The sequence below is a fragment of the Sinocyclocheilus grahami genome, unplaced genomic scaffold, assembly GCF_001515645.1.
Source record: "Sinocyclocheilus grahami isolate Dianchi unplaced genomic scaffold, SAMN03320097.WGS_v1.1 scaffold195.1, whole genome shotgun sequence".
NCBI lineage: Eukaryota > Metazoa > Chordata > Actinopteri > Cypriniformes > Cyprinidae > Sinocyclocheilus > Sinocyclocheilus grahami.
The window spans coordinates 969,386-982,719 of record NW_015505374.1 but is presented as its reverse complement, the minus strand read 5'-3'; the positions used below and the strand labels follow the sequence as shown (position 1 = coordinate 982,719).

Below are 13,334 nucleotides of genomic sequence, written 5' to 3'. Positions count from 1 at the left end.
TATATTTCTTGTGGAGTATATATAAACATCTATTATGTGAAATAGCTTATTCAAGACAGTACTAAATAAAAAAACAACATGCAATTTTCATGAGCTCTCTTATTTTGTTAAAATTATTAACATATTTGCATATTCTGCAAACTGTAAACTTATGAGCACAACTGTATATAGGTTACACTTGTCCACAATAGCTAACACCAGCAGCAACATCACCTCTGGTAAGAACATCAGCGACATAAATCCACCAGCTTTTGATCCTAATCACTGTGCGGTTTGTGATCTTTAAGCTTAATTCTCATTCATTCTCATTGAGAAAGGAAGTGCGAAGCAAAGACTCTCTAGATGGATAGTAGATGCCATCTCGCTAACATACTCTTCCTTGGGCCTCCAATGCCCCATTGGACTATGGGCCCACTCAACTAGAGGCATCGCCTCGTCGTGGGCATGGTCCAGTGGTGTGTCCATTGCAGATATTTGTGAGGCGGCCGTTTTATAACCTGGAAGTCCCGGCCTTACAGGCCAGGGTCCTTTCCGCTTGAAATAGCACGTGCTGCGTAAACGGACATGATAGAGAGCCCTTGGCTGTACCGCGCCCAAGTTCTCTGGCATTGTTCACCTGTGAGCTCTCGACCCCTGGGTGTCGAAGTTACGGGGATACTCTGGAACGATTAACCAGGCTGGGTGTGACCTAGAAAGCTCAGCCCGTTTTAGCCTTGGGTTATTGTTGACTTCTCTATAAGCATTGGTTGCTTATGGAAGTTATACCTTAAGTCGTTCCACTACATTAACACGGCGTGATTGGACTGTTCCCTTATGCGTCTTAAGCAAATATATTTCTTGTGGAGTATATATAAACATCTATTATGTGAAATAGCTTATTCAAGACAGTACTAAATAAAAAAACAACATGCAATTTTCATGAGCTCTCTTATTTTGTTAAAATTATTAACATATTTGCATATTCTGCAAACTGTAAACTTATGAGCACAACTGTATATAGGTTACACTTGTCCACAATAGCTAACACCAGCAGCAACATCACCTCTGGTAAGAACATCAGCGACATAAATCCACCAGCTTTTGATCCTAATCACTGTGCGGTTTGTGATCTTTAAGCTTAATTCTCATTCATTCTCATTGAGAAAGGAAGTGACACAGGATATAAAGACAGACATCTAGACAGAAGATACCAGTCAGTTTCGGCAAACCGATTCTGTGACATGCAAGGCCTTCTGACGGTAACCAACATGTGAAAGTGCAAGCTAATTTTCAAGCTGTCATGTTAGGCAGAGAGGAGTAAAACACACAAGCTTTATGGGCAGGTGAGGGCAGCATACAGGCTAAACACTTAATGGAAGAGACAGATAATCAGAGTCTAAGCAGTGGCAAGGGACCTGGCTTTTTTCTTTGAGAATTACACTTTTCTGTAACTGGATTTACAAAACAAAAAAGTTCAACACAAATGCAGAGTCAAAATATTTCACCCTTTTATGATGACGATGAAGGAACACTACATATGCACCTCCAGAGTCAGTCAGAAATAAATGATTTGATAATAATATCCCACCAAAAAGGCCTAACAGAAAAATTATTTACTACAACAATTAAAGTTTTTAGCCTTTTACATTTTTCTTTCTACATCTTTTAGATTGCAATCCAATTTTCTCAAACAAAAAAGTAAATAAATGTAAAAAATCTAACAAAATGTGGCACTCTAGAAGCTTGTTTATAGACCTACAATTTGTTATTTTGTAACTCCCTACTACTTCGACTCGAGTGAACAATTTTTTGGTAACACTTTAGCATAGGGACCCATTCTCACTATTAACTAGTTGCTTATTAGCATTAACATACTGGCTTTTTATTAGTACTTCTAAAGCATATATTCTGCATGACCATATTCTACATCCCTAATCCTACCCAATACCTAAACTTAACAACTACCTATTGTTAACTATTAATAAGCAGCAAATTAGGAGTTTATTGAGACAAAAGTCATAGTTAATGGTTTGTTAATAGCGAGAATTGGACCTTAAAATAAAGTTTGTATTGTAAAACTGCAATGGTATCAATTTTATTTCCTCTCATATTGACTTTAGGAAGGCATCCTTATAACATCACTGCCTCAGACACACATTTGCCTTAGCGCCATGAGGAACCCAAAGAAAACGTTAGGGTCTATGAGATAATATGAAAAAGCATGTGGTGGACAGAGATGAGAAGAAAAAATCAGTGTAAAGACAACTCATCCTAAGCACAGATGATGAGTCACTGCAGAACAACACCCAGAGCAATAGCTCAGCACAGCCAAACACAGCTCAAGCTAAATGAGATACAGATTTCATGAAAACAATGGAAATGATGCACCATCAGCATGAGACGAGGTATAGGGCTGCTTTGTTCATTCACACACACTGACGCATGACTGGCCAAGCTGGAATGGTTTACCTGCATGACCATCTGTTGCCAGGCCAGCGGTTGGTTGCTCCCGCCTGTGGTGCCGCCCACCAGTCGATCAGAGGGCAGACTGCCGCGTTCCAGCTGTAAGGAGACATTGCGGCGCTCCTCTTCAAGAGCCCTGGTCAGACGCTCGAAGCGCGCCTCCTGCTCTTTGACTGATGCCAGGATACTGGCGGCTGACGGCACGTCATATTCTTCCATGGCAGCACTCAAAATTATATGCTGATTACAGGGCAGGGTAAATAGGGGAGAGAGAAGGATCCAGGACAAAAGAAATAGCCATTTAAAGGGACGGTTCAGCCAAAAATTTAAATTCTTTTAACATTACACTCTCTCTGTACTTTTTTTTTTCTTCCATGGAACATAAAAAGAAGTTATTTATAGCAGCATGTCTCTTTTCCATTAAAAGCGCTTTGAAAGCAAAGAACTGAACAACTTATAGGGTCAGGGGATATTCAGGGCTAAATATTGGAATATTCTATACTACAAAAAAAACAAAAACGACAAGATATAATTTTTACTAGGGATAAAACTAAATCAAAAGTTTACTTTTAAAACACAGTTCTAACGAATAAATAAATAAGACAAGAAAAACATAAATAGGTTTTGTCCCTTTAGGCCTTCCATAGTCCGGAGTGCATTGTAGATGCATATACTTAGTCTAGTAGTGTTTGTGTTTATAAGACTGTTTATATGAGCACTTCTAAACTAATACTCGCTAAGAGTAAAAAACATTTAGAGTTTTATGTTTAAGTCCGGAAGCCCACCCTTAGTGCCGCCCATGTTCCCCACACAAATAAGCTATCAAATGACCACATAACACCAGTAAAAATAGCACAAGTCGTGTTGACAACTACCTCTGGTCCCCATTCATTTTCGCTTTCTCTTTTTGTGTTCCACGTAAGAAATAAAGTCATACTTACTTGGAATGACATGAGGATGAGTAAATATTAATTTCTGGCTTAACTATTCCTTTAATACTGACTATGTAACCCTAAAACCTAACACTGCAACAGTATCCATGCATCAAATGCTGCAGATGAAGAGTCTGCACTGTACGATGAGCAGCAATTCCTTTATGGGAAGCTTAATACTTTACTTTCTGCATACAACAATCATAAATAGCCAAAACTCATATGCATATGCCACAAAACATACTCGCTATAGTTTCAGACTAAAATTCACCACACATCGACACAATACAGGCATGCTGGACTCTAAATCAACATGATAACATCATTCATGCTATGCACAATAGCTCGGACTTCTCTCCCACTGTCAAAGGTAACAAAATGTAGATAATGGAAGCTTCACATAGAGCATTAAGAAGAAGAAAAAAAACCTAGGGTTGAGGCATGGTTCATACACAGTTCACCTGCATACACACCTAGCAGTTAGTGGAGAGAGAGGCAGTTAGAGGACAGACATCCCCCTATAAGGACAGACGGGAGGAGATGTGCCCAGCGGGAGGCAAAGAGAGAGAGCAAGAGCAAGAGCTGGCTGCAGAGGGAAAGAAAGACAGAAGAAATCACAGGTTAGATAACACCCTGACATTATAAACATAATAGACAGAATCTACTCTGTTTCCTGGGGACTTAAAGAAGATGAAGATAAAGAAATGAATGAGAAGATGCTAGAGAATGATAGATGACTATTGAAACCTCACTCGCTGACTTTGAGCAAAGTAGATTGGATTGGGCTGTCAGGGGACAGGTGTACAGAGACGAAGGGGGCCAGACTGAGTATGGGATGGAAAAGGGGGCTGGTGCAGATTAATATTTACTAAGAACATTATACAGTTGTTGTTTTTCGCTCTCCATTAAACCAAAACCCCAAATGGACACACACACACAGTAACACAAACACACTATTCTCTGCAGAACAGTCGGTGTGAAGGTCCTATTCCCTTTGAAGCGCAGCACAGTACACACACAGACTTTGATGTTTGTTTCTGGCTGATCATTTATTTATCTTAAGCGCCGTTCTGACACAGCTCTAACGGCAAGGCATTGTACTACAGTCTTTTTCTGGGTATAAAGAACGACTGCACAAGGTCTAGCAAAGGGAGCCGATCTGCCTCTGCTGTTGCTCTTGCCTTTGGAAAATAACTCAAGATCAAATTTATCTGCTAGATAAGACACGTTTACAAAAATGTGATAGCTTATCATGAAAAATTGAAGTCAATAAAAATGTGGCGACAATGTGAAAACGGATAAACTTCCATTATCCGAGATGTAAATGGTTAGATGTGATTAACAGATAACTTTTAGCCTTTTATGAGAAATGAACTGTTCTCCCAGCTGGGTCTACAAAATGTTACGTATTAAATATAGCTGAATATGAACATATCTACCTGCTTACAGTGGCATCTTATCTATCCAACCATCCAATTTTATCTCGACAATCTTTGCATTTCTAGTTAAAAATTAATTCCGTTTCCATGCTTTCAAATTCTAATTACAATTCTGCATCCTGCAACCTCAATTCAAATTCAGGAACTGAATCAGGAACTGGCTTGGATCCATCCTTCAGTGCAAGTTTAAAAGATTTTTTATTTTTTGTTTGCCTTTTTTTTGTCCAAATCTGTCAATAGCTCACTCCTCCTAAAAAAAAGCAGAATTATGTATCATTCATATCTGTATCCCAAAAGGTCCAGGATGATTTACATGCCAAAGGGGTTTGGTCAAATCCCTAACTCCAAGTATGAACAATAGAAATGGTGACTTTCCTTAGCAAACACCATTTATTAATTTCGCCAACTAATACACCTTCGAAAGCTTTACTACTCAAGACTTACATCTGAACTGCTTTAGTGCTACAGTAATAGTACTATTCAAAATTACACACAGAAAGAAAATAACATGTTAAGAGGTTGCCCAAACCTTAATTTAAGAGCAGCTATCAAAATCTTTACAGCATCAGGGCACGGCGCTCTCATCATGGGATTAACTGAGCTATGATGATGAGACGTTATTGTGATGAACCCCTGCTTTAGGATTACAGAGGCTTCCTGTCCCATACTCCCTATTTCAGGGAGTTCAGGAGCTGATGGGAAACCGGTCCCTGCCTCTCTAAGTATCAGCAGAAGAATGACAGGCATGTCAGACATGCCCACTGCACTTATCATGACCACAGTCCATCGGACTATGCTTAAAATAGTCCAAAGTAGTGAAGCATTCCAGTCCTGGTTTGGAGTTGGTTTTGCTAATAGTTTGGCGAAGGTAAAAAAGGGCCGCTCATTGTCAGTTAACTGTTCCAGCAGGAATATTCCATCTGTACACTGCATTAACCTTACAAAGGGTTTTACTGCACTGATAGCAATATCTGATCAAATGATTGTACTATAGACTAACAAAGATGAATGTGCTATTTTGCCAACAATGCAGATAAATTTAAAGGGATAGTACAACTATTAACATTATTTTATTTGCTCACCCTATTATTATTCAGAACCTGTATGACTTATTATCTTCTGACGAACACAAAAAATAAATTTTTAAGAACACTGGGATCCGAACAATATTTATTTTCACTGCATAGAAGAAAGAAAACATGGAGGACTGAAACAGCATAAGGGTGAGTAAATAAAAATCCATTTAACAGAATGAAGGACTTGTCTTGTGGTTAAAAAACATTCCTGGTAACTGAAAAGTTATAGGTTCGAATCCCGCAAGAGGCTTTTTAAACTGTCACCAATATGATGTTACTTACTGATTTAAGTAACTTTTTGTTAACAGAGCCTGCTAATTGACAAATCTGTAATAAACAAAATAGATAAAAAAAAACTAAAATGACAATACATAGGATTTTGTAACAATTACTAATGGGCAGAACTGGCTTTATTTCACATGAACTGTGCTCACGCTGGCACAGTGTTTTTCATCAGGGATAAATACATTGCAGCATAAACCCTGGTGCTAAAAATAGCTGTGTATCCCGCAAGAGGCTTTTTAAACTGTCACCAATATGATGTTACTTACTGATTTAAGTAACTTTTTGTTAACAGAGCCTGCTAATTGACAAATCTGTAATAAACAAAATAGATTAAAAAAAACTAAAATGACAATACATAGGATTTTGTAACAATTACTAATGGGCAGAACTGGCTTTATTTCACATGAACTGTGCTCACGCTGGCACAGTGTTTTTCATCAGGGATAAATGCATTGCAGCATAAACCCTGGTGCTAAAAATAGCTGTGCAATAAATTTACAAACGCAGTTGGAGCTTTCTGCGTGGTTCCAGAGATGAGATGCAGCAGCAGAGGCACATTTATAAGCCTTGACTTGAAAAAACCTCAACAACAAATCCACCAGGGGTTGGGGAACACCTACGGTATGTAGCCAAACACATGAAACATCAACTTTACTTCTGTTCAGGTGAGAAAACATTGAGACAATTGTGTTTACGGTGCAAAATTTTTTTACATCTTAACCCAAGAAACCTGGAACAATACAAGCTTATGAAACACAGAGAAAGGCGGTTATATAAGGCAGCATAGGAAGTATAAACTACATTTTTACCATCCAAAACTCACCTACACAATGTTGGAGTTGGCCTGACAATTTCTGAGCAAACATCACAGGCCTAAACACTAAGAAGCTGTAGCTGTCTGTAGCGAAAATGATAAGGGATGAGTAATGTTACCTTAGCAAAGCAATACTAATGCAGGATTGCAGCAGATGGATGAGGAGTGGCCAACTAGACGGAAAACTGGTAGGAACAGAAACGCCCCCCAATTAGAGAATGGTCTCATTTTATTAGCCCCAGCCAATCCCTTCTTCAAAAAGATAAACCCTCTCATTTCTCCTCTGGGGGCTAGAGGTCCAACATAAATAAATCACCAGTCCAGCTCCACCTGAGGCCCATCTGTGTGTGCAGGGTCTGTAGAGTAATGAGAATTGGCCATTTGGTGCTGTTCAGAGATCAGTTTTGTGGGTTCAGATCATGGCAGAGTATTGGGTAGAGGGAGGTTAGTTTTGGACCAGGGGCTCCTGCTAAGAGTAAAGAAGACCAAAAAAAGGCCCTCGGTAGCAACTGATCTCATTTTTACACTCATCTGCATCTCTCCACCAAATTCAGATACCAAATTAAGGATGCATTAAGTTCAATCACTCAGATTCAAACAAAGGGACGTTAGCAATCTAAGAGGTTGAGGGCCTAGAGGCACTTATGATGAATGATGGGCCGGTGCTTTTTGGTAATCTAATATATTTTGTTCCAAGCCCAAAGAGTGTCAAAAGGTGAACCCTTGGAGGGAATGGAAAATCACTTGAATCAAAAGACTGTTAGAGAAGTTGTCTAGGCTTCACTGTGGAGTATCCGCGCAGGAGATTTACATCAAAAGACACTTATCATTTAAAATATGTGAAGGACCACAGATACCTAAATAACCAAGCTAAAAACACAAAATGTAAGGGCTAGCTCACTCAAAAATGACAGCTGCGTTGTTCCAAATCCATGAAATATTAGTTCATCTTCAAAACACCAATCAAAATTGTTTTAATGAAACCTAAGAGACTTCAGTCACTTTGTTAAAAGTCTATTCTCCCAAATCTTTGACACTTCAAGAACTTCGTAATGTGAAAAGAAATCCAGATGAATCGAGTGGTTTAATCCAAGTCTTCTGAAGAGGCACAATTAGTTTGATAATGAATAGATTAATATAGGCTTTTATTCCCATATAAATGTTGATCATACAGCATATAAAATATGGTCCATGGAAGCTCAAACATGTTTGCTTGACGCAATCTTGATCAAGTCTCTTCTGAAGAATTGGATTTAACGGCTTGATTCATATGGATTTCTTTTACAATCTCTTTATGAATAGGATGTATTAAAAATATCTGTATTCATCTTTCAAAGATGAACAAACATCTTGTGGGTTTGGAACAAAATGAGGGTTAGTAATAACTTTCATTTCTGTGTGAATTTTCTGTTTAATAAATTCATAAGACAGACCTTGAGTCTGTGTATGCCTGCTATATAGTGTGCAAAATGCAAATGAGCATTGTGTCCAAATATACAGTACTTATGAAACAGAATCTACAGCTGAGAAATTAACAAACAGCAACTCAGTAGGACACAGTAGCCTATAAAATCACCTATATGTATTCAGGACAAAACTAGTGCATTCAGATTAAAACCACCAGAATAATTTTTCATTATTATTAATTAATTAATTATGCAGGACTGCCTTTGAAAATTCAAAAATCATTTTGCTGAGAAAAACTATATTGTCATAGTCAATACTGCCTTAAATTTGGATTTCAAAGCAGTTTCCACCATGAAACGCATAAGAGATAAGTTTGTTTTCTAGGAGTAGGAAGGAACGAGGAAGTAAAGCCATTGTTTACCCCCTTTTTTTTCCTCGTCTTTGTTCTTTGAAGTGACTCTGAATGTGAGGAGCCTTTCTGAATGAACCAGCAGCGAAAGGTTTAGAAGAATATCCTCAGTTGCACTCAGGTTCCAAATCCTTAAATAACACAGTGTGTTATGTGTACAGTGAAAAAAATCAAAGGCATGCCATGCTTTGACGCCTCTCAAAGAGGATGCATCCTCATTTTTTTTATTTACACAGAGAGTATGCACATTTCACACAGAATTATACATCATCTTCACCAACTGATTATACTGTGAGAATACAGAGGCAAGTAAAAAAAAAAAAAAAAAAAGATATCATGCTAAGTGTGCAGTGGACCAGAAGATCTGTCCCAATCACAAAAAATTCAGAATTGATATTACAATCACAATTATTAATTTCAATAAATAAAATGTGCACTTCATATTCATTATGTAGCATACAAACCTAAAACAAGAACTACATTTTAAACAATATAATTGATTATAATGGTACATTGCATAAATTCTATTCTGTACAAGTTTGTCTGTCTAATTTTCCAGTTAAAATATCTTACAATCACTGAAACAATTGAGCAGCAAGCAACAGTGCATAAAATAGTAAGCTTTTCAAAAGTAGTACCTTTGACATGTATTTTGTCTCACTGCACTGTCAGTTTTAGGAATACACAAAAAGCTTTAGAAAAAAAGTATAGAACAAATGAAAAAAAATCTGCATGCTCAGTAAGATGAAATACACTTGTATTTAGATGTAATGATCTATAAAAAAGTCTTGATATCTTAAAGGGGTCATATGATGCTGCTAAAAAGAACATTATTTTGTGTATTTGGTGTAATGAAATGTGTTTATGCGGTTTAAAGTAAAAAAAAAACATTATTTTCCACATACTGTACATTATTGTTTCATAAAACATAAAACAAGTAAACATTTGTGATCAGAGAAATGACAAACAACAAGTGCTACTCCACACTGCCCAAAACTCGCGTTTGAATCATCAGTGGCAAATCCTTTAAATGAAAACGTACTTACGTGAGTCAGAACTGCCGGCATTTTAGTCTAACGTTACTCTCCCAGGATCAGTAAACAGTCCTCCATAAAATGGAGGATATTTTATGATATCTAAAAATCTGGTAGGTAGGTGTGGCTGACTCTGAACTTTTATAAAGAATATCTCTTTGGATTTGAGACTTTAGTCTTTGCAACGTTACAGATCTTCTTTATGCACCAAGAGCTTGTAACACTCCAAAGAGAAAGGAAAAATTGAAATCGCATCATATGACCCCTTTAAGCAGTTGCATATCTTTTACCTTTTTAAGGGTTTTTACAGTAGATATTTTACAATGTAAGAACTCAACAAAAACTATAATGTAGTGTTGTAGGTTTGATACTACTTTCATTATATGTGAATATAGTGTATATTGGGTGTTATACTGTCTACTGTACACTGAAAGCAAACATCGTACCATGTAGAGAATCCAAAATAATTCCAAATTACCAATGGTGGAGTCCCATGTCATGTTTCACTATATACATATACTACCGATCCAAAGGTTGGGGTCAATCAGCAGATTGTAAAAACTATGACAGACGGCACTGTCTTTTCCTCAGTGATTGACTCCCACCTGTCATTTTTGCCTCTCATTTGCATCGAATTGAGCATTTCAAACTTTATGACACTTCGCTGTTTTTCCCCACAATCCCTTGTGCGATCCTGCCACTCATCTCCCACAGAAAATGAATTGAAAACGGCCGCTCATATCTGCACGCTCAACACCAGCATACACGTACAGTCAAAGAAACAAATAAATTGTTTCTGAAACACACACAAATACTCATCCTCACCTACACACTTTAAAATATGGTATAATCCAACTAATTTATATGCATTATTATATATGGATTGATTCAACTGCTTTACGAGTAATCTGCAATCAAAGATACAAAAGTAAAACATCCATGACATTCAGCATAATTTCATGGGATGATGATGAAGGAACAGATAAAGTGGTGCAACTGGTGAAAGTATGCACAGTAATGAATGGGAGAAAGTGAAAATCAGACAGCCGGGTTGGGTGGGTACCTTTGATGTCAGCTGAGCAGTCAGTCAGGAAGCGTGTGGACGTGAGGGTTAAGGCTGTTAGAGAGGACTGACTGGAACTGGAGCTCTCCTCCCAAGAATCTCTGCTCGATACAGCAGCTGCAAGAGAGAGACGACAACACACACGAATCAAACACATGCGATGGGGCCAATCCACGCTGCATCATTAGCAGGTTTATTTACATATTACAACAGTGAGTCGGTGCAACCACACACTCCCCCCCTCAGGGTTCAAGCTGAGAATATGAAGAGCTGGGATGTGTGGCTGTGGATTGTTTACTTCAGAGTTATAAATAGTTTCTCTTCTCCTCGTTACAGAGTAATGCCACGGCATTGTGTTTACTCATAAGCATTCCACAAATTAGGGTGTGCATAATGCCGAACCTCTATTCAGGAAGGAATTTGGTCAGAGATGTGTCCTGGTGGGACACGTGCAGGGATGCTCATGCAAGTGACTCCTTCCATGCTTCCCTATCTTTGGTCTCAGTTACTGCTTATAAACAAATAAACAATAAAGGTGCACTGAGTTTGGTTTTTCTTCAGCTATGAATCTTCGGGTTAGTAGTATGCTCAATCCAAGCACAGGCATCAAAAACTGGATTTCTGAGTCAAAACTATCTGAACATCAACATCAGAACCTTAAAAGGCAGACTGACCTAGGCGAACCCATTTAAAAACTTAAAAATGAGGTGCACTGAGTTTGGTTTTTCTTCAGCTATGAATCTTCGGGTTAGTAGTATGCTCAATCCATGCAGGGAAAGTACAGGCATCAAAAACTGGATTTCTGAGTCAAAACTATCTGAACATCAACATCAGAACCTTAAAAGGCAGACTGACCTAGGCGAACCCATTTAAAAACTTAAAAATATGGGGTAATATTTTCATCTCGCTATCATATTTTCTTTATTTCTCTATGATCTTTGAGAGACTCAGGGGTAATTTCTGAAACTCTTTCAACAAAACAATTCTTCAACACGCTTATTCTTATTCTGCTAAGGATTACAATATCTTTCCCACAAGGGACTCTTCTCTGCTTCGACTTCAAGGACAGACGTGCTCAAAGCACCTTGGATTTGTGGGACTGACATCAAAGGTGAGCTAAGTCGGAATACATTTGTTACCAGGTCCCTCTTTCTCTCTGTCTGAACTGAGCTTACTGCGTTCTGTGCAACTGTGTGTTGTGTTAAATCCATGTCAGTGTGCAGCTGAAATGTCTGCAGTTACTTCATGTTGAAGAACATAAACAAAGAAGATGTAAGTGTCACAGCTTTAACTCTCATGCTCTAAAACAGATGTATTTTTACAGAACATATGACTCCTGAGGCATATGTGTTTTAGTCCAAAAAAACAATAAGACTAATTACCATGGCATTATTTTGCCTTTTTGGATATTAACATGTTAGTGCCATGATATTTTTTCAAGTATCCCGGAGAACCATGTACTGTATACACAATATTAAATGAACATGGTATTTATTCAGGACAATGGTATAAATTACAGTACCTCTCACTCTATCATAAAAAGCGAAACTAGCTGCCAAACCATAAGTAATGAGCAAAAAAACTAATCAAAAGGAAGAAAATGTTTTGTTTCAACTAACAGCAGCTGTGGAATACAGTCCTCTCTCATTAGAACAACCAAGTAGATGATGTCACACAATTTATTTTCTGAGCTGGATGACTTAAGGCAAAAAACACATTTCCAAAGTAAAGAAGAAACCAAAGAAAATGTAATTAACGGAATAGTTTAACCAAAAAAATGAAAATTCTGTCATTATTCACCCTCACAAAGTTCCAATCCAGCATGCAATTATTTTATTATTTTTTCCCCCTGTGTAACAGAGAAGTATAATTTTTTTAGGAAACTTTATGCAGTCCATTGAAACCACATCTGTAAAGTTTCCAAAAAAGAAAAGTCTGACTACTAAATCCCCAATGCTAAACATGATTTTGTGACAATAGCTACTTGTTTTTAGTGAATAAAAACAACTGAATTAGTGAATTAGTTGGAGCAAATTTAAGAATTAAGTGAGTTATCAAATTACAAAGAATTGACAAACATGTTCGACTTAAATTAATCAAGAAATGATCAATAATCAAGCAATGTTACTGTGCTCTTAAAGGGTTAACAATGTTTTTCTCTTACTGATCATATTTCATACCCGTTTACATTTTTTAAATGAATTTGACTGATAAACACCTGTACAAAAATTAACCATGTTTTTACTATAGTAAATATGTAGTAACCATGTTTTATTTAATTTTTTCCGTGTACTGATTTCCATTTGTATTACCACAGTTTTGTTATACATACCATGGTTAATTTTCATAAGAGCAGTATTAAAACCAGTTAAACTCTGCGGACCCAGATATGGGTCCAAAATCGCATTAAAATGTTTATGCTTCATTTACATA

General features: G+C 37.4%; 1 protein-coding gene across 8 annotated transcripts in view; it reads right to left on the bottom strand.

Moving 5' to 3' along the window:
• LOC107595013 (armadillo repeat protein deleted in velo-cardio-facial syndrome homolog) overlaps nt 1–13,334 on the bottom strand; it is a 150,731-nt gene that overhangs the window by 115,244 nt on the left and 22,153 nt on the right. For 7 of the 8 annotated variants that reach the window (XM_016285277.1, XM_016285268.1, XM_016285274.1 and 4 more), the window contains exons 2-4: nt 10,902–11,018; nt 3,848–3,960; nt 2,449–2,682 (exon numbers count right to left, since the gene is read on the bottom strand). In XM_016285277.1, the coding sequence (XP_016140763.1) occupies nt 2,449–2,661 (213 nt within the window). In that variant the 5' untranslated portion in view covers nt 2,662–2,682; nt 3,848–3,960; nt 10,902–11,018. The remainder of the gene's footprint in view (nt 1–2,448; nt 2,683–3,847; nt 3,961–10,901; nt 11,019–13,334) is intronic. The other variant, XM_016285276.1, reaches the window with a different exon arrangement.